Source organism: Delphinapterus leucas, chromosome 1 (assembly GCF_059928025.1).
Source record: "Delphinapterus leucas isolate spDelLeu-1000000601 "Yukka" chromosome 1, BTC_Dleu_Yukka2, whole genome shotgun sequence".
NCBI classification, from domain to species: Eukaryota; Metazoa; Chordata; class Mammalia; order Artiodactyla; family Monodontidae; genus Delphinapterus; species Delphinapterus leucas.
In genome coordinates, this window is record NC_143129.1 from 137,189,717 (window position 1) to 137,215,063 (window position 25,347).

The window sequence follows — 25,347 nt, forward strand, 5'->3', positions numbered from 1 at the left end:
TTGATGTTGTTTCTTTACAGTTCCCTGAACTCTTGTTTGAAGAGGAGACAGAGCAGTGTGCTGATTTATGCCTCCGGCTTCTCCGGCACTGTAGCAGTAGCATCGGTACAATACGGTCACATGCTAGTGCCTCCCTTTACCTACTTATGAGACAGAACTTTGAGATTGGGAATGTAAGTGGTTCATCTCAGGATTGTATCTTTGATTCATTAGGAAATATAACTTCTGTAGATAACTATTAAATGGGTTCGGGGGGAGCATGGAATTTTTTTGGTGTGTTTTGAGTCTAATATTTGTCTTTCTATTTCTCATTCTGTGACATATTATAAAAGTCCAAATCTTCAGTTTTATTTCCTATACTAAAAATAATGTGTAGTAGTACAGATTTAGAATATAAATGTTGAGCTATTGTAAATTTTAATTATTATCATTAAGTGAAATGAAAGTCATAAGGAAAATTAAAAGTTAAATATCTTGGCTTGATATTTTATGATTATATGCCAGTCTTTGAAGAATTCCATGTTTTCATTTATGTTTTTTTATTTGATAATAGATTTGTGTTGTATTTTTCCTAACTTTATGAGTCAAATGTTTAGTTCATTTATTCTTACTCATGTAAGTATTTAAGGTCTACAATATTCCATTGTGCACTGTTTTTGGTGTCTTATTGGTTCTGATATGTAGTATTCTCAGTATTCTTGGTTTGTAGATATTTGTAATTTCAGTTTATATTTTCTTTTTAACCCAAAGTTTTAAAGTTTTGATGATAATTTTTAGTTGTTTCTTTTTTTCTGGCTGTGCTGCAGCTTGCAGGATCTTAGTTCCCCAACGAGGGATTGAACCTGGGCCCTCAGCAGTGAAAGTGTGGAGTCCTAACCACTGGACCGCCAGGGAATTCCTGATAATTTTTAGTTTTATTGCAAAGTGATCATACAATTAATATACTATGTCTCCTTTTTGGTAGTATGGATGTGTGTGTTTGTGTGTCCAATCATATAATGTTTTTATCAATGTTATGCAAGCATTTAAAAAGAAGGGGTACTCTTTATTTTCAGAATATTGAGTTAAACAGATATACCTTTTAATTACATTATTCTGTTTTTCTTTATTTTTGGTCCATTTGGTGGACTGAAGGAGATGATTTAAAGCCTATACACTGTCTCTCCTTTAGGTCTTTTTTGGTAAATTGATATTCATAACTATTTGGTATATTTGTAACTACTATTCATAGCTATTATATCTTACTATGAATTATTCCCTTTAGAATTGAAAAAGACCCTGAATTGGTTTCATTTAAAATTTTTATATTTTTGGCCTGAATTCTGCCTTGTATGGTATTAAGATACCTCTGCTTTCTTTCTAATTTGAACGTGTCTTCGGTTACCTTTGCCTATCCTTTCATTTTCACTTTTTTGAATCACTTTATTTTAAACATGCCTCTCATATACAACATAGAGTTGGATTTTGCCTTGTAATCCAGTCTCTAAGTTGAATTAAACCTTTTCATACTTGTTATTCTATCAGATGCGTCCTAGAGTTGTGTTGTATTATTTTGTTATGCTTCCCCACCTCTCTCCTTAAAAAAATTTGTTGGTTGTTTTCATCTTGCACTTATGGTCTGTTCACCTTATTTCTTTGGTGTAGTCTTTATTATATTTAAGAAAGTTTGTATTGTTCTAATGATTACTTTTATAATTATATAATACCTTCAGCCCTCTATTTCTTTAATCATGCATTCTCAGTGGAGGAAGTATTGCCACCAAGCTAGTGAATATTGGTTCTTGGGCGGGGTGAAAGAAAATCTTAGCTATCACAGTGGCTTTCCTTGAGTTCTTTTATTTCTGCCATTTTTTTTTTCCTTTCTAAAGTGAATGGCTTCATAAATTTTTTATAATTTAAGGTAAAATATTTTATTAGAATTTTCATCTGTTTCATGACCATATTTTCCTATTAAGTGTTTCTTACCTGGTGTTTCACTGATCTTCTTTACCTTTTTGTTACTCTACATAGAATGAGATAGTTTATATTGGCCCAGGTATTTATAGGACATTCCTTCAGGAATGTGTCTGTCATGGGATTTTGCTGTTGTATACACATCTTACCTAACTTCCTAAAGTTTCTGGTCAATCTATTTCTAACCAGTCCCTCCAGATTTTTCGGTCATTTTGTTTCCAAGGCAGATAGTTTTTAATCACTTCAAAGTGAGTTTCTTATTTAAAAGAAGTATTTTTCCCATTATTTCTTAAATCTGCACCTTAGGATTCCTCACTTTTTACTATCCCCTCCGTGCCTTCCATTGAATCTGCTTCCTATTTAGCTTGTCGTGGCAACCCTTATGCATTTTTCTAATATATGGATTATGTATGTCTCCTCATTTTGCTGAAATAGAGTTTATGGATTTTTTTCTGTTCATCTTTTATTTATTTATTTATTTATTTTGCGGTATGCGGGCCTCTCACTGTTGCGGCCTCTCCCGTTGTGGAGCACAGGCTCCGGACGCGCAGGCTCAGCGGCCATGGCTCACGGGCCTAGCGGCTCTGCGGCAAGCGGGATCTTCCCGGACCGGGGCACGAACCCTTGTCCCCTGCATCGGCAGGCGGACTGTCAACCACTGCACCACCAGGGAAGCCCCCCATCTTTTATTTTTATATGAAATCCAGGAGAAGTAGGAACTTGCTGTCTCTCACTATCCTATTTTCACTGGAAGCCAAGTCCTCTTTCCTAATTCAGAACAGAAGAATCTAGTTACTTTATGGATCTTGTTTAGTTTTTGAAATAAAGTCCCTAAAATTTGACTACACTTGGAGTTTTCTTGTTTCAGTCTTCTTTTATTTTAGGAAAACTTTATATAATAGGATGAAAATAGGTGATTTATCATCTTAGTGTGAGGTAGTGCCTCTAAAAAGGAATAGGTAGTTTTTTAACTGGCAGTGATTTTATATAGTTTATAGAATCAAGAAATACTAGTAGAACTAAGTATTAAATTGTGTTCTAGGTACTGTGGTAGGCATTGGGCAAACATAGATAAAAGGACAGTCCTTATTTTCAAATAGCTTAACATCTACTAGGGTAGGAGATGAACAGGTAATGTTCAGCTAATAATTGTAATAGTAAGTACTTACTTCACATGGTTTTGTGAGGATTATATAAATTAAGTAAAACACTTATGTCAGTAACTGGCTCTGAGCAAATGCTCAATAAGTGTTTGCTATTAATATAATGAGAGGTAAGCACAGGGGACTGTGTAAGCACAGAGAAAAAGAGCTTATGCTCTCAAAAAAAAAATGATGGAAAAAAAAAAGAAGAGCTTATGCTCTCAAAGATCGGTTTTCAGAAAGAGGAGATGCTTGAACTAAAGATGAAGAATTGCCCAATCGGATAGGTAAGTAGGTGGGTAGAACTTTGTAGGTAAAGAAAATGGCACATAGATAATTAGAAAGGCATTGAGATGAGAGTAGAAAACAGGCAGAGAAGGAAACTTTTTTAGCACTTCTTAATTGTTATGGCTCAAAGGGAGAGTAATAAGAGATAAAATTATAATTGAAATGTCTGTACTAAGCTGTCATAGGGCAGACACTGTTTCTCACTATACTCTCAGTTCCCACCATATAGTTTGACATATTTACTTGGTCAAATATTCGAATTTTATCTTCAAAGGTGTGAAAAGCCATTGGAGTATTTTAAGAAGACTGACATGTTCAGATTTACATTTTACAAAAATTTATCTGATGCTACTTATAGCATCAGGGAGAGAGAAAAAGGGGTGAGAAAAAGGCCAAAAGATTAAGAAGTTATTACAGTAATGGTAAGGGCATAAACTAAAGAAATGGCATTGGGAATGGAGAAAGAACAGATTGGAACAGATTAGAGGATAGTGTGGATTGGATTTATGGTATGAATAATGAGAGGGGAGAATGACAATGGAATGACTCCTAGATTTTTGGCCTGAGTGACTGATTACAAGAATAGTAGCACCATTTATTTAATCAATAGGAAAAGAAGGTGTTTTTTGTTTGTTTGTTTCTTTGTGTTTTTGGCTGTGTTGGGTCTTCGTTGATGCGCACGGGCTTTCTCTAGTCGCAGTGAGCAGGGGCTACTCTTCATTGCAATGCACGGGCTTCTCACTGCGGTGGCTTCTCTTGTTGTGGAGCATGGGCTCTAGGTGCACAGGCTACAGTAGTTGCAGCACGCGGGCTCAGCAGTTGTGGCACGTGGGCTCAGTAGTTGTGGCGCACAGGCTTAGTTGCTCCGCGGCATGTGGGATCTTCCCATATCAGGGATCGAACCCATGTCCCCTGCATTGGCAGGTGTATTCTTAACCACTGCGCCAACAGGGAAGTCCCAAGAAGGTATTTTAGAAGTGTTAAAAAACTGAGGTACCCATGCGACATTCATAAGGAACCATCTAGGAAAATATAACAGCTTGGAGCTCAAGAGAGAAATATGAACTGAAGACATAGACATGTATCTGTACTGGTCCAAGGCAGAAAAATGGATGAGGCTGTTTAGAGTATGAGAAGTGAAAAGGTTTCTTGACAGAATCTTTGGGAACACTGATATTTAAGAAGGGCAACTGAGGAATAAAGGAGACAGAAAAAGAGTGGATAAAGAATAGAAAAATCAGGATAAGGTGGTACCACTGAAGATAAGGCAGGCAATTTTCAAGGCAAAAGTAATCAATACATTTAAATATACAGAGATGTCAAGTAGAATATTGACAAAAAAGTATCTTGGATTTGGCAATTACTAGGTTGTCACTGATTGATAAACTATTAAGAGTAGTTTCACAGTGGGGAATGGTGCAACAGAAATGAATTTTCACTAGAAAAGGAAGAGTGTAAGCTCTTATAGGCATCACTCCAAAGATTCTACCTTTAAGTTTCTTTATACAGGATGTGAGTTATTTTTTCATAGCAGTGGACCTAATGAAAGGGGCTAGAATGCAAAGACCGCATCTAACACTTAAGAATTTTGTGATGCTGGTCAAGTTCTTTAACCCATCTGTAACAATGGTATTATTATTAATAACATATACCTCATAGTAGATCAATGTAAAGTCTAGGCACAACTTCTAATTCAAGTCTAACACACAATTTTTATTTTTTACTCTGTTTTGTAGGCTATTATTACAGCAAGATTCTAAGCTTTATGTCCTTTTAAAAATAAGATTTCAGGGCTTCCCTGGTGGCACAGTGGTTGAGAGTCCGCCTGCCAATGCAGGGGACACGGGTTCGTGCCCCGGTCTGGGAAGATCCCGCATGTCACGGAGTAGCTAGGTCCATGAGCCATGGCCGCTGAGCCTGCGCGTCCAGAGCCTGTGCTTCGCAGCAGGAGAGGCCACAACAGTGAGGGGCCCACGTACCGCAAAAAAAAAAATAATAATAAGATTTCAATATAAACATTTCATTACTTTTTCAAAAATATTTTGCATAGAATGGTATTTTTTTTTACTAACCTTTTCCTTTTAGGAAGTAAAAAAAATATACTTTTTCACTTTAAGCTTTCCTGTATTAAATGTTTACCTGGCAATTTCTCTGTTACAGAACTTTGCCAGGGTTAAAATGCAGGTAACCATGTCACTGTCTTCCTTGGTGGGCACATCTCAGAATTTTAATGAAGAATTCTTAAGACGTTCTCTAAAGACTATACTGACATATGCTGAAGAAGACTTGGAATTGAGGGAGACAACATTTCCTGATCAGGTCAGAAATGCTACTTTTTAGAGCATTAACTGAAATAGGAATTGTAAATAGGCATTTTCCAAATTGTTAGATCAAACTTTGGTTTTAACTGGAGGAACCTATATTTTTCTTTCATCCATATGTGTCAGATAGAGCTGAATCTCTTTGTTTTAATAAGCCACCCTCCCTTCTCAGAATGGTTAATATCTTTGGTGTTTAATTCTGTGAATTTGTACCAAAATAATATTAGACTTAGGCAGTATGGACAAAAAAAAGCTTTATGATGAAACTATTCCCACTGATTAATGTAATTTGCCTCAAAAACTAAAGTTTCTACAAACTACCTTTTGGGAAAATCTGAAACATAGGAGAAGATTTCCTTTTGTGTTCTTTTCCTGTATTCCCTATATCCCTATATGTATTTTATTTCTACTTACATTTCTACTTGTTTCTGGGTGAGAGAACTGAAAAAACAGTCTGCTGAGCAATTTGTATAAAGTTTACCACCCTTCACTCATCTTACCCCAGCATACCCAGACTCTTTAGAACTATATCAAAATCGTATTGTTTTGAAATCTTTAGATGCTTATCTGAAATATCTTCCAAATTAATTTAATGATTGTGAATGAATGGATGTTTTTCATACAATTCTCTGCTACAGGTCCAAGATTTGGTTTTCAACCTCCATATGATCCTCTCTGATACTGTTAAAATGAAGGAACACCAGGAGGATCCTGAAATGTTGATTGATCTAATGTACAGGTAACATTTGTTTGATTTGCTTATACCTTGTATAATGGGGCTTAAATTAGTACGATACACAGAAAACATGAGATTAAAAAAATACAAAACATATTTGTCGTTTTCTAACGGTAATCGAAAAGTCAAAATGTGCTTTATCAGATCCCCTGTGTCACTTCTTCTTTTAAGAACTATGAATAATTGTTCGGTATATTTATTGATTATCAAAAACAAGAGGATTATTTAAAGTAATGACACATTTAACACCTTGGCATCCTGGGCCCTAGATTTCCTAGGAAGGCCCAAGATCCATATTTTAAATGTAAAAGTTCTTTAGGAAGAAAATACAGTGTATTAACATTTTACTACAATATTAATTTTGCTGATTTTAAATATGGTTTTGCCTATAGGATAATATTTATAGGGTATTTTGAGAATTTTGTAATTCCTGTTGTACCTTAAAAGATGTAAGTAAAAGTTGACTTTTTCTTTGCCATATGACCTTCTCTTTTCACAGTTTTGGAGTTCCTTAAAGGCACAAATAAAACGAAAACAAATATGTTCTTTAAAATAAAAATGATACAGTGAAACAATCTTTTATAAATTTTTTTCCTTGAATAGAAAACTTGTTTATATTCCCATAATAAACATGTAAATTCCCACAGTTTTTCCCTTACTGAATGTTTCCTTAGTGTCCAGATTTTCATATAAAATGTCCTTTTTTTAGCCCCCCACTGCAAAAAACTGATATTACCATTCCATTGGCCCACAGTTGTTTCTCTAAGCATACTCAAAGACATTTTCATACCACCCAAAAACTTGTCTTAATAGGTTGTGTTCAATAACAGAAACCTAAACACTGAACAAGCAATTTGGACTCCCTTCTAGCTTGGGAAGCAAATCCTAATTGAGAAGAATTTCTGTTCTAACTAGAATTGCCAAGGGGTACCAGACCTCTCCAGACCTGCGGCTGACCTGGTTGCAGAACATGGCTGGCAAACACTCGGAACGCAGCAATCATGCTGAAGCTGCCCAGTGCCTCGTTCACTCAGCAGCACTTGTTGCTGAATATCTGAGCATGCTGGAGGACCGGAAATATCTTCCTGTGGGATGTGTAACATTTCAGGTAGGAGTCTGCCAGGTTACATTAAATCAAGGTATGTCCTTTTTTGGATTTAACTTTTCTCACTGGTGTTTAGATTCATTCAGCTTGTAAGGAAAGCATAAAGACTGAAGGTGATACTTTAGTAGATGAATTAACATTTCACTATCACTTTCATTAATACATTTTTAAAGTGTATTTCTTGTTAATCCTCTTCCACATTTTCTTACCTCTGCATTATCAGTGCTGTGTATATTTATTCTCTTTGCCTATACTGCTGTGGACTTTGTAGCATCTATGAAATATGTTCAAGATATTGAGAATCAGAATTCAGTGGAAACTCTTAATTGGCTTTTAATTAAAATACCAGGTAAACCAACATTCTCCATTCCCTGTATAAATATGCTAATATATGACTCAGAGATGATAGCTTATGCTCTAGTACGGTTACATCCCCCTTACCCACTAGTTGAATTCTTTGCTTACCAAGAGTTAGTTATGCTTTGCTTTTCTTAAAACCTGTTAAGGCCAGGTTTGGGAAGTTACAAAATTTAATTAAATATTATATTCTCTGATAAATCTAAATGCAATAAGAGTAAGTTATTGTTTCTCTGAAAACCAAGTTGAATGTTTTGCAAAGAGATCAGACAAATAAAGAATGGGGGAAAAGCTCTGAGAAGTCTAGGATAATTTGATAATCTTTTAAGTTCAAGTTTTTACTCTAAAGAAACCAAAACTGGAAATCTTAAATAAAGGTTGCATTGTGGGTATTTAGTCAAGAGAGATTACATGGAACTCTGATCTCGAGACCCATACACAAAGAAAAGACCTTAGATCTACTTCAGGAAATTGACAAATGAGCGTATATCTACTGTGAATATTTAGGTTCAAATCAAATATTTAAGGTATGTAGGTATCATTTCTTTTTTAGAAATAATGGCTGATCCCAATCTCATTGGGTAAGAGGGCTTTTAATATACCTGAGTTTTCTCATTAACTTGATGTATGTTAGGCAAGCCAAGGGACCATTTTTGTACCTTATTTTCCCTGAAAGAGAGTTTTAGCAAGATCAATTAAAATTAAAAATAAAGATTGTTTAAGTCTCCATAGGTGTTCTATGTGATATTATGATTTTCCTTAGCCCATGATTTTTCTTAATTTTCTTTCTTGCAAGTTTTTATTAATGGAAAAGTTATCTAGCAGTGGTGTTACACTTTATTGTCATCTTCACAGTACAAAAAGTTTTTGGAGATTTGTCTTTTATCTTTGCATTGACTACCCTTTTTTTTTAAACTTAAGCTGGTAGCTATATTTCATCACCAATTACTTCTTCATATACACCTTTCATGTTAAGAAATTAATTCCATTTCACAAGCCTTAAACATTTTTTTCCTCCTAGAATATTTCATCTAATGTTTTAGAAGAATCTGCAGTCTCAGATGATGTGGTATCTCCAGATGAAGAAGGTATCTGCTCTGGAAAGTACTTTACTGAGTCAGGACTTGTGGGATTACTGGAACAAGCAGCTGCTTCTTTCTCTATGGTAGATGACTCTTATTCATTTCTTCCCACAATTACATACTTCTTAATTATTAGTGACATGTATATTTATGCTTTCTGCCTACAACTCTGCTTTTCCTTTATGGTAGTTCTCTCTAAGTACCTTAGAACCATCTAGTAACATATTTTCTTTCTAGATTCATCATTGCTTATTCCTTTTTATTTTAATAGTCGGTCACTTCCTCCAGTGTTTTTCATCTGCTTGTTTGTGAACCAACACTTAGTCTGTAAGAGATTTTTTTTTTCTTGCTTTACAAAACTTTACCACCAAACATTTTCTAAAACTTTAAAATTTAAAAAAACCCCAGCAAAACAGAAAGCCTGTGGTACTCAGGAAAATTATGGCCACTCATCCCATTGGTTGCATAGTGAGTTCTATTAGGTAGATATTGAAGTGGTATCAGGAGCTTTATGAACTACATCCTAGATCCCTTGTCTGACCTACCCTACCATGCTATAACTCTAATCCTTGTCCCTCCCCATCTGCATGTGAAGAATTAAAGCAGTCATGTGGATCTGAGATGGGATGTTTGTTGGAGAAGGAAAAAACAGCCAGCCAAATCCCTGCTTACTTTCTTGAACCATGGTGATATGGTCACCTGCTTTCTGTGAGTTTTCTGCTGAGTGTTTAGTATCCCAGCACCAAGGTTTGGGAGACAGTGAGGTTCATGTTAAGGTAAAAGGGAAGCTTGATGTAATATACAGTGTTTCCCACCTTCCCCATTGTACTATTATTAGGAATTGGTTATTGCTTCTCCTGGCCTTAACCCTCCCCAGAAATATATTGGTTATGGGTATAGATTTAGAAGGCATACAGTCAGAATTCAGATCCTGGCTCTGCTACCTTAGTAGTTAAATCACTTCAGGCACAAGTTACTCAACCTACCAGTGCCTCACTTTTCTTAACCATTAAATGCATCTAATAATAGTACCTACTTCAAGGAATGTTATCAGGGTTAAATGAGTTAACCTATGTAAAGTGCTTATCACAGTGCCTGGCTCCAAGTAAGTTTTAATGTGTTTGCTATTATCATCTTCTCATCATTATTGGCACTTAGAAGCAATTCATTTAATAATGATTCTGAGACTCAAAGAACGTTAGGCATTGGTCCACTTTAAAATTTCTTGTTTTTGAGGACCTTGATTGTCCTGATTCCTACCCCGGATCTCTGTTCCTTGAGTTTCAATTTAAGTGATCTGAACTAGCAGGGAAAAAAAGTTTTTTGGTATTAATGGAATATTTTAATAAATATACATTCTCTGTGTATATGTGTTTAATTTTAATAATTCACAGCAGTGAATTTAGATTGGGGTACAGTGGCCTATATTACAGAAGCCTATATTTTGCAAGAGCATATAATTGTGAATTTCATTCTTTTTCAATTAATCTATTTAATATTAAGTAAAATAATTACTGGGCATTTTAGTTACACTAAATATACTTTACTATTACAGCTACATGTTGCTTAAATATACTCCTGTGAACTGACTAGAAAATATGAGAACCATAGGTTTTCCCTGGGAAAATAATGTTTGCTGATGTGTGAGGCAGTGGGAACTCAGTGGCTCTTGGAAAATACCTCTCCTTTACTACAGCCATCAATCCATTACTAAAGGCAAGAGAGTGGGTAGCAGTGTAAACACATTTTGTCCCTTACTCTGATTATAACCAGAGCGACCCTTAGCCACCTACTGACCAACTATCCCCTACTTGAATAAAATCTGGTGGTTCAGAACCTTCTTATGTTTTGTTAAAAATCAGAGATTTTTCCATAGGAGAGTTCCAATAAGATTTCCTGTGCCAATTTAATATTTTGGAAAAGTTAATAATTTTAGTGTCCTAGGAGGCCACAGGTTATCTGATATATGCGTATCTGTGACCAATGTAATAATTGGGTTTCTTTTATTCCTCTTCTCAGAATTAGTTTCTGCAAAAGTTTATGTGCATATATGAGGACACACACATACACACATTTATTTTAGTTAAGTAATTACTGGGTAGATAAAAGCAAAATGTCCAATTCAAATTATATAGAAATATAAATATGCATATATTATGTGTGTGTATTTTAAATGCACAGACACAAACACACATGCATACATATCCATTCATCTATCTAGAAGAGATAATATTAAATTGTGCAAAATTATTTTATTAGGCCTTAATCAAATTAAAAATTAGTAGTGTTTGTTTTTATGTCCTATTGGAAAACAGTAGTATTGTCTTAGTAGAAATATTGTGAGTTCATAAATTGTAATTCACTTTCTTATTGATGTAAAAGAAAGCAATATCTTATTATTCTTATAGGCTGGCATGTATGAAGCAGTTAACGAGGTTTACAAAGTACTTATTCCTATTCATGAAGCTAATCGGGATGCAAAGAAACTATCCACGATTCATGGTAAACTTCAAGAAGCATTCAGCAAAATTGTTCATCAGGTAATGATTGTACTTTCTAGCTTCAGTATAAATGGAGAAAGCTGTCTACAAGCATTAGTGTTGCTTTGTACTAATGTCAAACTAGATGTCATGAAATGACCATTTTAATGAGGTTAAAAATGAACAGTGTCAAAATGATGGTTCATGGCCAAAAGCAAGACTCATTAACAAAACTGAATTTACCTAAAGTAGATTATGATCATCATAACCTTTCCACATAGCTTCTCTTTTTTTCTTCACTTTTTTTGAATTATTACTAGTTGCTAAATTTTTTTTAAATTGTGAGTTATTTTCTGTTTCACAGTGTGGGTTATAGTTATGAATCTGATTTTTAAGTTGATTTCTATTCATTTGCTGCCAAAAAAGTTGTTATGTTTAACTTTTTATTAAATGATGTGAAAGTTTAATAAACTCCTAATATTTTTAATGATTTCAACTGAACTTTTAACTGTTTTTCCCATATATTTTTATTCAATCATCCTTTGACATATTTCTAATATGAAAATAATGTTTAGTGAAAATAATGAATAAATGGTTGTCATGTTTATTCAGTTATAATAGTATGACTTCAGTACTTGTTTATAGTTCATGGAATCCACATATTATCACTAAAATTAAAATTAAAATAAACTTGGTTTAGAAATGAAGTAGACTACCAGCAGTTGATTTCCCTGAAGCTGAGTCACTGGCTCCATTGAAATGCTCTGAAGTATCCTGTCGAGGCTCCTCTTTCTCCACTTTTCTCTTCCCTTCCCTGTGCTACCCATGCTGTTGTCTGCTACTGCCATCATCAAAGAAGGAAGTGGAGTACTGGTTTTCCACTTTTTCGTTCGGTATTAGTCCTACTTTATTGTCTGTCAACTTGACCTCCTCTTTCTTGCCATGGACTAAGCTGTTCTGGATGAATTGATATAATCTGAAAAATTTTAAGTCTTAAATAGGGCCACTATACTGTTAAGCCAGAATTTTATTATTGTTTACTAAAATGTTGACATTGCAAAAGATCATTAGGATTCTTGATCACAACAGTTGGGTCTTTTTATAATCAGTTGTACATATACTGTTAAGGAAATCTCATCCCAGCTTCCAGAGCTATAAATTGCAAATTACACATCAGGTCTGGAACATCTAGAGCTAGTAGCTTCCAAGAAACTTTCATCTATTTGTATCAAAGACATTTGAGTGAAATTTCAATGTCTATTCCAATTTACCTGCGATACTTCAGTGAAGTGCAGCTCACATTAGTTAGTGATCTAATTTAGACACAAATGAAGCAAGTAGTTGGCTTTCTTTCCCCCAAATTTGTACTTTTCACTTATTAAAGTTTTAAAAGGTGAAATTTTAGCTTCTAGGTTTTGAACAAGGAATTTATAATATTATCACGGGTCTTAAGTGAAGGAATATGGTGTTTAAAGTACCCTGGTGTTTTCTATACGAAGAAGAATTTATGGTATATGGTGCCTTACACTACTGAACTTCCTTTGGCTTTTTTTTGTTCTTTTTAAACAGTTTTTTTTTTTTTTATGACTTTGCCCTTTTTTTACTTTTTATTATACAGAGTACTGGCTGGGAGGTAGGTAATGTTTTAGTTAGTTAAAGACACTAATAGATTGATTTGATCAGATTTCTTATGCCAATGCTTTGCCCACATGTGCTAGCTGTGGGCGTTCTGTTGCTGTCTGCTGTCAACTGAATTCATTAACCAAAGAAATTTTGTTAAAATACTGTAAGTTATGTTAAGAAATTTATTATTAAGAGGTTGTAGGCAGTGCATGGAAATCCATATGTTACACTAATGAGATTCTTTGGTAAATGAGCCACTTTGTCATCACTTAGTTTGTTTTTATCCTTTGAAGCATTTTCTTTCATCAACATTTACACACAAATTTCTTTTTTTAACCATATTGTTTCACCTCATTTTACAGAGGTCGATTTATATGTTATTGCTCAGAGGTGTAAATAAAAAATATTTCATCTGATCTAAGATGCCATCAATTGTAAGACATCCCATTATTTTCCATGCCTTTAAGAAACAAAGAAAAAAAATACCCTGTGTATTAAACTACAACATCCTATCAGTTGAAAGATGAATGCCAACTACAGAGATACTAAAATATGGGCCAGAAATGTGCATCTTAGAATTGATGAAAGAATGTGTTAATTTGATCTTGAGTCACTTCACCTTGAGTATAAGCACTACTGAGGAAAGAAATTCACTTTTGTCATTTGAATTTTGTTAGAGGGAGGGATAACGAGATTGAGACAACTGGAAATTTAATTTGACCTCATATTCTGACAATGTTTGATAATTAGTGTTCGATGAAGACTATGTGTGCTTCCTTTTATGGAGTCGTTAGGCTCATGAAGTTATATATAAGTTAAATCTTACCTGAAAAGTGCCAGGAAGAATTGATTGCCTTTGTTTTAAATCCTTCTATAAAGGAAAGAATTCGATAAAATTTAAAATTCTACAAAATAATTTATTTTGATGAGGTATAAAACAAGGTATTAATAAACCAGGTTTATTTAAAGCTAAATATATCTGTAAAGTTTTCTGCTTTGCCTCTCACTTTGTAGTCAGGTTTATGTTGATTAAGCAGCTTAGGCTTTCTCCGTTTGGTTTTGCATTTCAATCCTTGTTTTGAGATCCAACTAGAAACCTTCAGAATAAATGTTACTATTGCATTCTCTTCCATTTCTGAATTAGTTGCCACCTTTCGTTTTTCTTCAGATGAAGCCAGTACAGTTGCATCTACCTTAGTTCTCCAGATTAAATGTGTGTGACCTTATTAATACCTAGTACAGAACCTCTCATTTCTGTGGCTCAATTAAGACTTATGTAAAGAGACTTTACATGGTTATCTATGAGTGATAAAGTTCCTTATGGATTTCCTAACATGAAATGGAAGTAGGTGAAAAGTAGATAAAAGAAGATACATTGAAACCTCTGAGCAGTTTATTACTAGTCTGCTTGATGCTAAATCGACCCCTGAAAGGTATAATTTTCACTGGTTATGATATTAATATTCTGTCATCATGTTTATTGCATGGTAAAAGTCGCACAGACTTTATTTTCTTGTTTATATTCTTGTCACTACCTTTCACTGGACCTTTAGCTTTGTAGCTTCTAAAATTGTTGCACGTTTGTTTTTTGCTTTTCCCTTGTAAAACTTAAATGGATGCTTGCATTTTAAAAATATGTTTGCTACCATTTGCTGCTTATTTGTTTTGAAATTTCCCTAATTAAAATGCTTCTGTTTTCTCTTCTCTCTTGCCCCTGGTTGCTGACCCTACTCCCTACTTTTACTATTGTCTATTGTGGTAAGTTCCTATCTTGTGAATATTTTTCTTTTTGACTCTGGGAAAACTTCAGTAATTTCATTTTTTCTAAAAGCTATGTTTCCTAGCTAATTTCCTAGTATTCTCAAAGAACTCTCACTGGATTGAGATCCAGTAAGGATAACTGATACACTATAGAAAGGCTCTTTGAATTGATACTCCCTCCCTGACTTAGAGGACCGCTATCTGGGCTTATATATTAGCATTGTATTTCATTTTTTACCGTGCTCCTTGATTTGGTACAAATTATTTGAGTTGGCAAAGCTTTTTAGGGCTGTGTGTGTGGGTTTGTGTGTGTGTGTAAAAGATAACTCTAAAACTTGATATTTAGCAATTTGGTAAAGTATTTACCATCCAAAATAACAAATCATGAACCCTTCTTAAATCATGGTGATCTGCCAATTCCAATATCTTAATGACTGTTTAGTATTTACCTTTATTTTCTCTTCCCAAGCCCATCTATTTTTCTTAAAATAATAGGAAATAGAGCTTCCCTGGTGGTGCAGTGGCTGAGAGTCCGCCTGCCGATGCAGGGGACGCAGGTTCGTGCCCCTGTCCGGGATAGATCCCACATGCCGCGGAGCGGCTGGGCCCGTGAGCCATGGCTGCTGAGCCTGCGCGTCCGGAGCCTGTGCTCCGCAACGGGAGAGGCCACAACAGTGAGAGGCCCGCGTACCGCAAAAAAATAATAATAATAATCATAATAATAATAATAGGAAATAAAGTATGTTTAATAATTTCTCTTATGATTGCATTTTAAAATTACTTTTAGAAAAAAGAGAAATATTGAATTTCTGTATGGAAACTTACAGCCATTTCATATTTTGTGTCTATATTTTATTTTAAAAGATACATTTATCCATTTATCAAATAGTGAACAATTTGTATTCAGAAGTAGATTAATGCAAGTTTATATTTTTCAGAACAGTCATTCCCCAACCATTGATAACATAGTCACATAATACTGTCTCCATTTTTTTTCCTTAAAAGATTACAACATATTTCACCATCCTAGGGGAAATATCACCACCTTAGTAGGCATATATTACAATCTCCAGAAAGGCTTGAGAAGGTGGGCTTAGCTTTTTTAAAATTCTCTCTACTAAGTCACTAAAGAAAAGTGGCATACCCTAATTTATGAGATTGAAGCATGCAAAATAACTGGATCATAACTCTTGTTGTTGTATTGGATGGACATGAGTATGTCCATATTCATGTCCATCCAATATTTTGGTTTTTATATGCTGAGAAATACTAGCCATAGTTCTGGTGCAGTGGCTTCTGTTGAATTTTTATAAGCCTTAATCCACGCTAAAGCTGCGTGAGATAAATTAACTCATCCAAGCCAGTAAAAGAGCAGAATGAGAAACAGCAAATTTTAATAGGTGATTGGGGAGTGGGGGGCTGAAAGAAGGGCGTGAAAAAAGTTCCAAGAGCATAGTCAAAACAAGTACTTTTACAACAAGTAGTTGAGTGGAAAAATGTGACACTCTAAAGAAGAAACTAGACCAGTGTAGGTATAAAACATCCATGACTGTTTACCTCAGGAAAGGTGAAGAGATGAAGTTAGATATGAAGAATGTTAAGGAAATTAGGGAAAGTGAGAAGAACTTCTCTGTGAGGAGGTACTTTCTGATAGTTGGTGACTCCCTAATAATTGGTATAGACCCGTGACTGAGCACCTGATGGTGCTGTACCACTGGTTAGGTTTGCCCTTTATGTTACTTTTGATGAGAAAAAGATACAGACAGCAAACATTTACTTTGTAGATGATACTGGACATGATTTGTTTTTTTCTGGACTAGAACATATAATGGTTAAAATTGAACTTTTGATAAGAAATGCAGTAGGATATATCAGAAGCACATATCTGGTAGGTAAACCACCAACCTAATTTTCATACTGCAGTTTACAGGAAGGAGATGCAAACATGCAGTAACAATTACAGTAGAGGACAGTGTTGTAATATAGAGGAAGACAAAATACAGGGAGGGAGATACCCAGTAATTCTCAAACAGTTACTCAAGGAAATTCTCAAAAGTTCTCAAGGAAAGCATCAGAGAAGCGAAAGATGGTTCAGAGATCATACTTATGTTCTGGTGTCTGTATACCAGTACATAGAATATGGGGATTAAATAGCTTAATTAAGAGCTTGGACTCAGGTGTCAGATATATTGGGATTTAACTCTCAGCTCTGCCGCTGACTAGCAGTGTGACCTTGGGCAAGTTACTTTTCCTCATCTATAAAAAGAGGGTAAAAAAAATGGTATCTCGTAGTCGTGGTAAGAATTGACATAACTCATGTAAAGTGGATAACCAGTGTCTAGCACATAGTAAGTACTTTAAAAATGTTGGAGATTATTATTTTTATTGTTGTTATATCATCATCATCATTATTATCGTTACTGTTACTTGAAATCTTAACACAATTTAGCTATGAAATCTAAGAGGTGTTATGTTCCCTGGTCGAGATCTGTGATTAAATAAACTGATAAAAGTATATGTTCTTTAAGAAGAATAAATCTAATAGAAGAGAAGGAGATTACCACTGTGTGAAATACTGGTATGCCTATCTGGCAATCAGTTAACTTGAAGGAGGTGTTACCAAGTCCAAGCTCTCTCTGCTTGCCACACAACAGGCCAGTAAATCGGGAGACGAGTTGTTGAGGCAAGGAATAGCGACTTTATTTGGAAAGCCGGCAGACGGAGAAGATGGTGGACCTGTGTCCCCAAAAACCATCTTATCAGGGTCTGGATGCCAGTTTTTTTTATAGAACAGAGATGGGGAGGAGGTGATGAAGTAAAGTGAAAAGGCCATTAGTTTTGCAAAATATCTCCTGGCTTAGCCGGCATCAGGGAGGGCATGTGTTAATTTCTTCTTTTCTGCAGCCATTCACAGGTGGGCAGGGTCAGATTGTCTCCCTGTGAACTGAACAGAGGCACTTCAGTTTAACATTCATGCAGAGGGTCAGGGTTCCTTGAGGCAGGCCATTATGTATGATTATAATAACAAGAGCAACAAAAAGCAAAGGTTAAAGTAAAAGATCCAACATGGAGTCAGAAGCATAATGGAAAGCTGTGGGTGAAGGTGAAAGAAGTTTTAGAAGTGATGTCATTGTGGAAATATACAACTAGCCCAACTGAATGTTTCCTGCTAAATAAAGATAAAACTAGAAAAGACTTAAGATAATTTGTCATAAGCAATTTCACCCACTAGAAACATGGATAGATGCGTAGATGGATTTCCTTGTCTGGGACATAGTTTCATCAAATACAAGACGGTGGACCCAGTAAGTAGAACTGCTAAGGAAGAATAAATTGGAGTGTGGGAATGATGGGAAGTTCAGAAAGAATTCATGACATTAAAGGAAGGTAATGCTAGAAAAATATAGGCTAGATTGTAGGAAAGTGTACTTTTTTTTAATTCAAAGGAAAAATGGGTATCATCCTGTGGTCCAAAACTCTGAAGAGGAAATAAGATGAAGTGATGTTTTTCTTGAAGGTACAGCTATATGATTAGTCTTTCATGAACATGATCGAGTCAATGGTTTTACACTAGAGAACTCTTTGTAAGTTGAAAATAAATTTAATCACTGTTCCCTCCCCCACATCACTACACACACATTCATTTTCAATTCCAGTAACTCCTCTCTGATCTTATCTCTGCTGATCTTCCTTTTGCACACTCTGCTTCAGCCACTCTGGCCACCTTCCTATTCTTCAAACACATGAGGTAGCCTCCTGTCCTAGGACCTTTGCACTGGCTCTTTCCTCTGCCTGGAATGCACTTCCCCCAGAAGATCCACATGAATAACTCTCACACCTCCTTCACATCTTTGCTCAGATGTCACCTTTTTGTGACACCTGCCCTGACCACTCTGTTTTGTTCACTGATTTATCACCAATGTCTAGAACAGCTTGCTGACACATAGTAGGCATTCAGTAAATATATGAATGGATGAATGGTTTCCCTCACATACATTCTGTTTAATGACTTTTTTCCCTTTCCTTCCCTCCCATATCCACTTAGCCATTCTTTTAAGTTGTAGAATCCTGCCTGTGTGTCACCTGTTTTGTGACCTGGCTCTAACAAGATTTATCTTTCCTTTCTCAATACACTTTTTATTATAGCATATAACCCTTTGTATTGTAATTATTTGAATACATTTTTTACTCTCTTGGGGAGGTCTTATTTATTTTTATTTTCCTATTCCTGAGGATGAACAGTGGCTAACTCTTTATAAGCACTCAATAATTTTTTTTCCTGAACTGAATGTCAGTATGAGAAAGTAAATAAAAAGAGTTTAAAATGGCTGCTCAGTAACGAGTTCAGTTTTAAGTTGCATTAATAAAATTTAAGTCGACATCCAGGGAGGCAGTGAGCCCACTGATCTCTACACTGATCAGATCACATCAGCAATATTGTGTTTATTTTTGGGATACCACACTTTAAAAGGTGGCATTGAAAAACTAATAAAATGAAAACAGCATAGTAATTCCTATCATATGAAGATGATTGAGAACTGGAAAGTCTAAGGGAAACAAGTTCTGATAGCAGTCTTCAAATATTTAAAAGATCATAATGAAGATTTAGAATAGGGTTTAAAATTGGAACACTCTGAGGGGAATACAGCCAGAATAACAAATTTTAATATTTGTGATTTTAATGTACATTTATGGCATTTTTGGAAAAAAACAATCACAAATTGTTAATTTTCTCAAATGCCTTTTTTATTTTCCAGGTGGTGGGGTCTTCATTTCTTGATTATATCAGAATTTGCTATTATTATATTGTTCCATTGGCTTATTGATGGTTTTAATAAAAATTTTGATTGAATACATTTCAATCAAATTCAATGAATACATTGAATCTCTAGAGAGATTTCATTTGCTATAGAAATCAGTTAATTTTTATGTCTGTTAAATTTTGAAGCGACTGAAAAATTTTTTTTTTATTAGCGACCTCAAGTTTCTTTAGCTCAAAGACATTTTTATTTAAAACTGTATTTCTTCTGGACAAAAATGTGGCGATATGGGGGCTTCCCTGGTGGCGCAGTGGTTGAGAATCCGCCTGCCGATGCAGGGGACAGGGGTTCGTGCCCCGGTCCGGGAAGATCCCACATGCCATGGAGCGGCTGGGCCTGTGAGCCATGGCCGCTGAGCCTGCGCGTCCGGAGCCTGTGTTCCGCTGCGGGAGAGGCCGCGACAGTGAGAGGCCCGCATACCGCAAAAAAAAAAAAAAAAAATGTGGAGATATTTTTAGTCACTGTATTTTTTTTATTATTATTATAAGGCTGGAAAATTGAGGATCAGGATTTTCCATTTTGCTTCATTATCTGTTTCATTTGTAACTTATTTTACATACCCTTTTGCCTTTGCAATAAGAAGTCAGTATAGGAAAAATAAGTATCAAACTTACTAGGCTTAAAGAGAATTCAGAGGTATATAAACACTCACGTATGGCTGTGTATATAGGCGCTACCTCAAAATCCTTCTGAAACATCTTTGTATCTAAATTGTAAGAATTGCATAGAAAGCTTCCAAGTATTTTGTCTTTATTGAGGGAATTTGCTTTCAAATGTGCTGTGTAAGAGTTCAGGTGACCTTAGTGTACATTGTACTTGGGATGAATGTGTGGTTAATGTATGCAGTGGGTGGTTTGGGGACTTTAGAAAACCAACTCTTCTCAATTTTTTTTTCTTTTTATCTTTCATTTATACATTTTTTCCTTTCTATTCCATTTTTAGTTACTCTTCCACATATCAATATTTTTATCAGCAGAGGGATACTAATTGTAAATATTTTGCTTCAGTGCTTCTGGATGGTCGTGACATTTACTGACTGTCTGCTCTGTGCCAGGTGCTATACTTGGCTCCTAACTTTTACGATCTCATTTAATATATGTAAAGAGATAATATAAAGGCTAATGGAAACTAAAAATATTATTGTTGTTTTTAAATTTAACTTTAGTATGCTCTAATTTCAGGATAATTAGAATAGTTTGTTTTATACCAAGCAACTTTTCTTGCAATAAGGAAAATGAGTTAATTTATCTCAACTGTATAGAAATAAAAAAAAAATAGACCTATGTGAGGACATCACTTGGTACAGTCCCTGAAAAACATATGCCATATATGATTTGGTAAAAGCCCTAATTGCACAATGTTATTTGTTAGAAATAATGAAAAAAAGAAAGATTACTTTGTTTTACTTTCATTTGAAAAATAATAAAATACTGTAGTCTTGAATTAAAACTTTTGCAATGTGTTGAGAATTTTGTACCATAGCAATCTAAACAAAATGTGTAAAACAAAAAGACTTTGTATTAAAGTTTCTTTATTTTCCTACACCTAGGATGGTAAGCGGATGTTTGGCACCTATTTTCGTGTTGGTTTTTATGGAACCAAGTTCGGGGATTTGGATGAACAGGAATTTGTTTACAAGGAGCCTGCAATAACCAAACTTGCAGAGATATCTCACAGATTGGAGGTGAATGCTGTGGCGGTTCACAAAATGTCATCTTTAATTTGTATTTTCTGTGGTGAATAGACTTTCAGATCCAGATCTAATCATTTAATAAGCCAGATCCTGCCAAATAAACTACTCCTTTAGAATTAGGATTTTTGATAGGTACAGTAATAGTCTTTTGAATTTTTCAAATCTTTTATGGCAACAGTAAAATAATATTATTAACTTGATTTTTTGAGGGTCTATTTTCACACATATTTTAGAAATCCTATATCTTTCAGAATTACTGTGATTTGTGGAGAAATGTGTAGTATTATCCACATTTTGAAAAAGGTATAAGGTATTAATAAGCATGGAACTAGAATTAGAACCCCAAGGTATTTCTGACCCAAGTGCATTATCTTTTTGGCATAACTGATACCCAGTGAGATAATCTTTAGAACTTAAAAGCTTGAAATTATACTTTAAAAACACTTCTTAGAATCCCTTAACTTTTATGCAGCTACTTAATTTTCACAATAAATAATTAATTTTAATGTTTATGAAACTAACCAATCTTTTCTGCTATAGTTATCCTTTCCAACTTTTCTCTGTTCTTGGTTCTCCAAGTGTGGTCCATGGACAGAATCTTTACTGACATCACCTGGGAGATTGTTTGAAATGCAGAATCTCAGACCTTACCCCAGACCATCTGAATCAAAATCTGCATTTTAACAAGATCCCCAGATTATTTGTATAGACATAAGAGTTTGAGAAGTAGTGCTCTAGGCTAGTTTTTATTCTCAGCTGATGTTAATTTCTCAATGTTGTATTCTTATTGGTGATTTCACAGGGCTCAACTTCCATAAATTGGTTTAAGCTGAACTTTTTGTTTTTCAAGAGCCTATTAAGTCAGTCTTGGGAAATATTGAGACAATATTTCCCAAACTTACTCAGTCATAAAAATTATCTTAGAGGGAGGAGTGGCTGTTCTCCTTTGAGGATTGAGATTTAATTTTTCCTTTTGAATAGCTCCATCCCTTGCCCATGCTGCTACTCAGTGTCATATGGAAAAGTCAGTACATTCTTGACCCAGGGTTACCTTTTCAAAATCTGAAATTTTATAAAACTTCAACAAGTCAATGCTTTTATTTGAACATTCTGGAACATTACATTAATAATTCAGAAAAATGAATGGTTGCTCATTGACTGCAAGAAATTAGGCTACATCAAACTCAATAAAAGTTAATATCCTATACATCAAGTATAATGAATTTCTTTTGTCTCTGCTTTCTATTCCCTTTTTGTTTTTTTTTGAGGACCTCTTGTAGAATCCTGTATTTTCAGTGGTGAATTTTTTTTTTTTGTATTTTGTGTTATTTAAAATGAGTAAATGGGAATAATATCAAATAAGTATGGACTAAGGCCATGCTAATTTGATAGACTAAATTTAACTTTTGTGAATGCAAATAATTATTATTTTGTAATTATTGACATGGTTGTACAAGAACTTACTAAATGGCCTGATTTTGCTCAGGAGTCTCCCTCAGAGACCTCCTCTGTTTTCTACTACTGTTAACTTCATGTGAAAGATTTCTTTTTCTTATTTTAGGGATTTTATGGAGAAAGATTTGGAGAGGATGTGGTTGAAGTAATCAAGGATTCTAATCCTGTAGACAAGTGTAAATTAGATCCTAACAAGGTATGGTTGATTAGACTGTAATGACACATAGGTATATCTTTGAGACTGATTTTTTTTGGGAAAGACTGAATGATGATTTCACAATGAAAATGAAGAACTTTTTCCTTTCCCAGGCATATATTCAGATTACCTACGTGGAGCCATACTTTGACACATATGAGATGAAGGACAGAATCACATATTTTGACAAAAATTATAATCTTCGTCGTTTCATGTACTGTACACCCTTCACTTTAGATGGTCGTGCCCATGGGGAACTTCATGAACAATTCAAACGGAAGACCATTCTGACTACTTCTCATGCCTTTCCTTATATTAAGACAAGGGTTAATGTCACTCACAAAGAGGAGGTAGGTCTCCAAATAGGGAAATAGAATTAGTGGAGCAAATACATTGGAGCCATGTGAAAACAATGTGGATATAGCATTGTGTATCATTCCTCACGTGGTAACATACTAGAACTTTACCCATTTTTAAGTCATTAATTTTCAGCTTCTTTTCTAAGTCCCTAATTCACCCTTCGCTTATGCTTTAAAAGGTTGATTTTTTAATTTTTTATTTAGTGATCCAAATTTTGGAATTTTATTATTAGATAATAGTTTACAATTGGTCACCACTTTTTTCTTATTTTAATTGATTGTGTATAAAGCTCACTAAATATTTTTCAATCAATACACTGACCTAATAGATGTTATTTGACCCAGATCATCTTAACACCAATTGAAGTTGCTATTGAAGACATGCAGAAAAAAACGCAGGAGTTGGCATTTGCCACACATCAGGATCCAGCAGACCCCAAAATGCTTCAGATGGTACTCCAGGGATCTGTAGGCACAACAGTGAATCAGGTTGGAGCATTTGCTAATACTGTGCAATTTAAGTTATAAATGGAATTTTGAATGATTTCATTATTATATTTTACAGAGATCACAAATAAGTGTCAAAGCAAGTGAAAATATGTTAGAAGTAGTTGCAAAAGTTAAACTGAAAAACAAAATTTTTAGTATAATCTGTTATTAAAAAATTTTCACACCTGCCTTTTATACTGCCTGTTTTTCTAACTATCTGTTCTGAAACATTCTATTAAGGAGGGATAGATTTCACTCAAAATGGCCTTTCCTTTAAAAGCTTGTACTGAAAGAATGTGATCTAAAAAGAAGGGCTCATTTTCAGAGCTACATGTTACACGCATGTGTGTGTACCTACTCTCTCAGATACTCCCTGATGTTATCTTCTCCAGGTCTCCTTCACAGTGAGCTGAGGACAGTAAATAAGTAATGTGAAATCATTTTGAAAATTTGAGTAATGTACGTACACAAGACACTGTTGTTTTGTCGTATGCAGGTTAGAAGCTGTCCCCGTTATCTCCTTGTAATGGGTTCATTCAGCTTCTTTTGCTGATGCTTAGTGAGTAGTCCAAGGTAAGGGAAAATCCAAAAGAGCTTCAAGTAAGAGTTCACGTAATATATCTTACCTCTTTTTTGGTTAAAGAAATGAAGCCAAAAAATGCCCTACCAAAACTGAAATGAAGATTTTAAGACCTTTACCTCCTAAAAGTGTACGTGATTTGGAGGTTTTACGTCCAAATGACGTAACTTACAAAAGATCACCTTTAATTCGCAGTATTAGGAACACATTTGGAATGCTGAGGGAAGCTGTTTTAGTAAAAATCAAGTGTCTAATAATCAGTGGACTCACAACTGATTGTCACTAGCCTGACAACTTTTATATCTAGAATAAATTAAAGAATATAAAAAATATAAGGCAGAATACATTAATGAATACAAGAGTCAGTCCTTTAGCTCCTACTCTTTTTCTTTGAAAAATGAACTAATAAGTTCATTGCTGTGGGCAAGAATATAGATTTGACATTAGGAAAAACTAAAAATGTATTGTCAGAATCCATCTCTGAAAAGTTTTAATATAGGCATAGACATATATGTATCAAGCTTAGTGCTAAGAAAAATGGTTTCGGCAAATTCTATCTCTGTGAATATATGAAAAACAAAAACACACTTTCATTTTCTTATTTTACAGGGGCCTTTGGAAGTTGCCCAGGTTTTCCTGTCTGAAATACCCAGTGACCCAAAGCTCTTCAGACATCATAATAAATTGCGACTCTGCTTCAAAGATTTTACTAAAAGGTATTCAAGGTTTCCTACATAAAGATATTCAAATTGAGACTGTCCAATACACAGTTTGATGTGAGAGTCTTCAGGGACTATTGAAAAGAGAAACTATAGGAAAATGGTTCACAATGAGAGGTTGTCTGTGTATAACTTACTATGCTTTATGTATGTATATCCCTGCCCCCCAATACTGTGTATAATGCCAT

General features: G+C 34.7%; 1 protein-coding gene across 3 annotated transcripts in view; it reads left to right on the top strand.

Annotated features, from left to right (window-relative positions):
* The window catches only part of DOCK7 (dedicator of cytokinesis 7), a 212,821-nt gene that overhangs the window by 172,211 nt on the left and 15,263 nt on the right, over positions 1 to 25,347 (top strand). For all 3 annotated transcript variants that reach the window (XM_022581248.3, XM_022581251.3, XM_089921600.1), the window contains 11 exons: positions 21 to 173; positions 5,544 to 5,702; positions 6,343 to 6,443; positions 7,356 to 7,548; positions 8,924 to 9,067; positions 11,393 to 11,524; positions 21,218 to 21,352; positions 22,923 to 23,012; positions 23,126 to 23,362; positions 23,717 to 23,860; positions 25,050 to 25,156. In XM_022581248.3, coding sequence (XP_022436956.2) covers positions 21 to 173; positions 5,544 to 5,702; positions 6,343 to 6,443; positions 7,356 to 7,548; positions 8,924 to 9,067; positions 11,393 to 11,524; positions 21,218 to 21,352; positions 22,923 to 23,012; positions 23,126 to 23,362; positions 23,717 to 23,860; positions 25,050 to 25,156 — 1,595 coding nt within the window. The remainder of the gene's footprint in view (positions 1 to 20; positions 174 to 5,543; positions 5,703 to 6,342; positions 6,444 to 7,355; positions 7,549 to 8,923; positions 9,068 to 11,392; positions 11,525 to 21,217; positions 21,353 to 22,922; positions 23,013 to 23,125; positions 23,363 to 23,716; positions 23,861 to 25,049; positions 25,157 to 25,347) is intronic.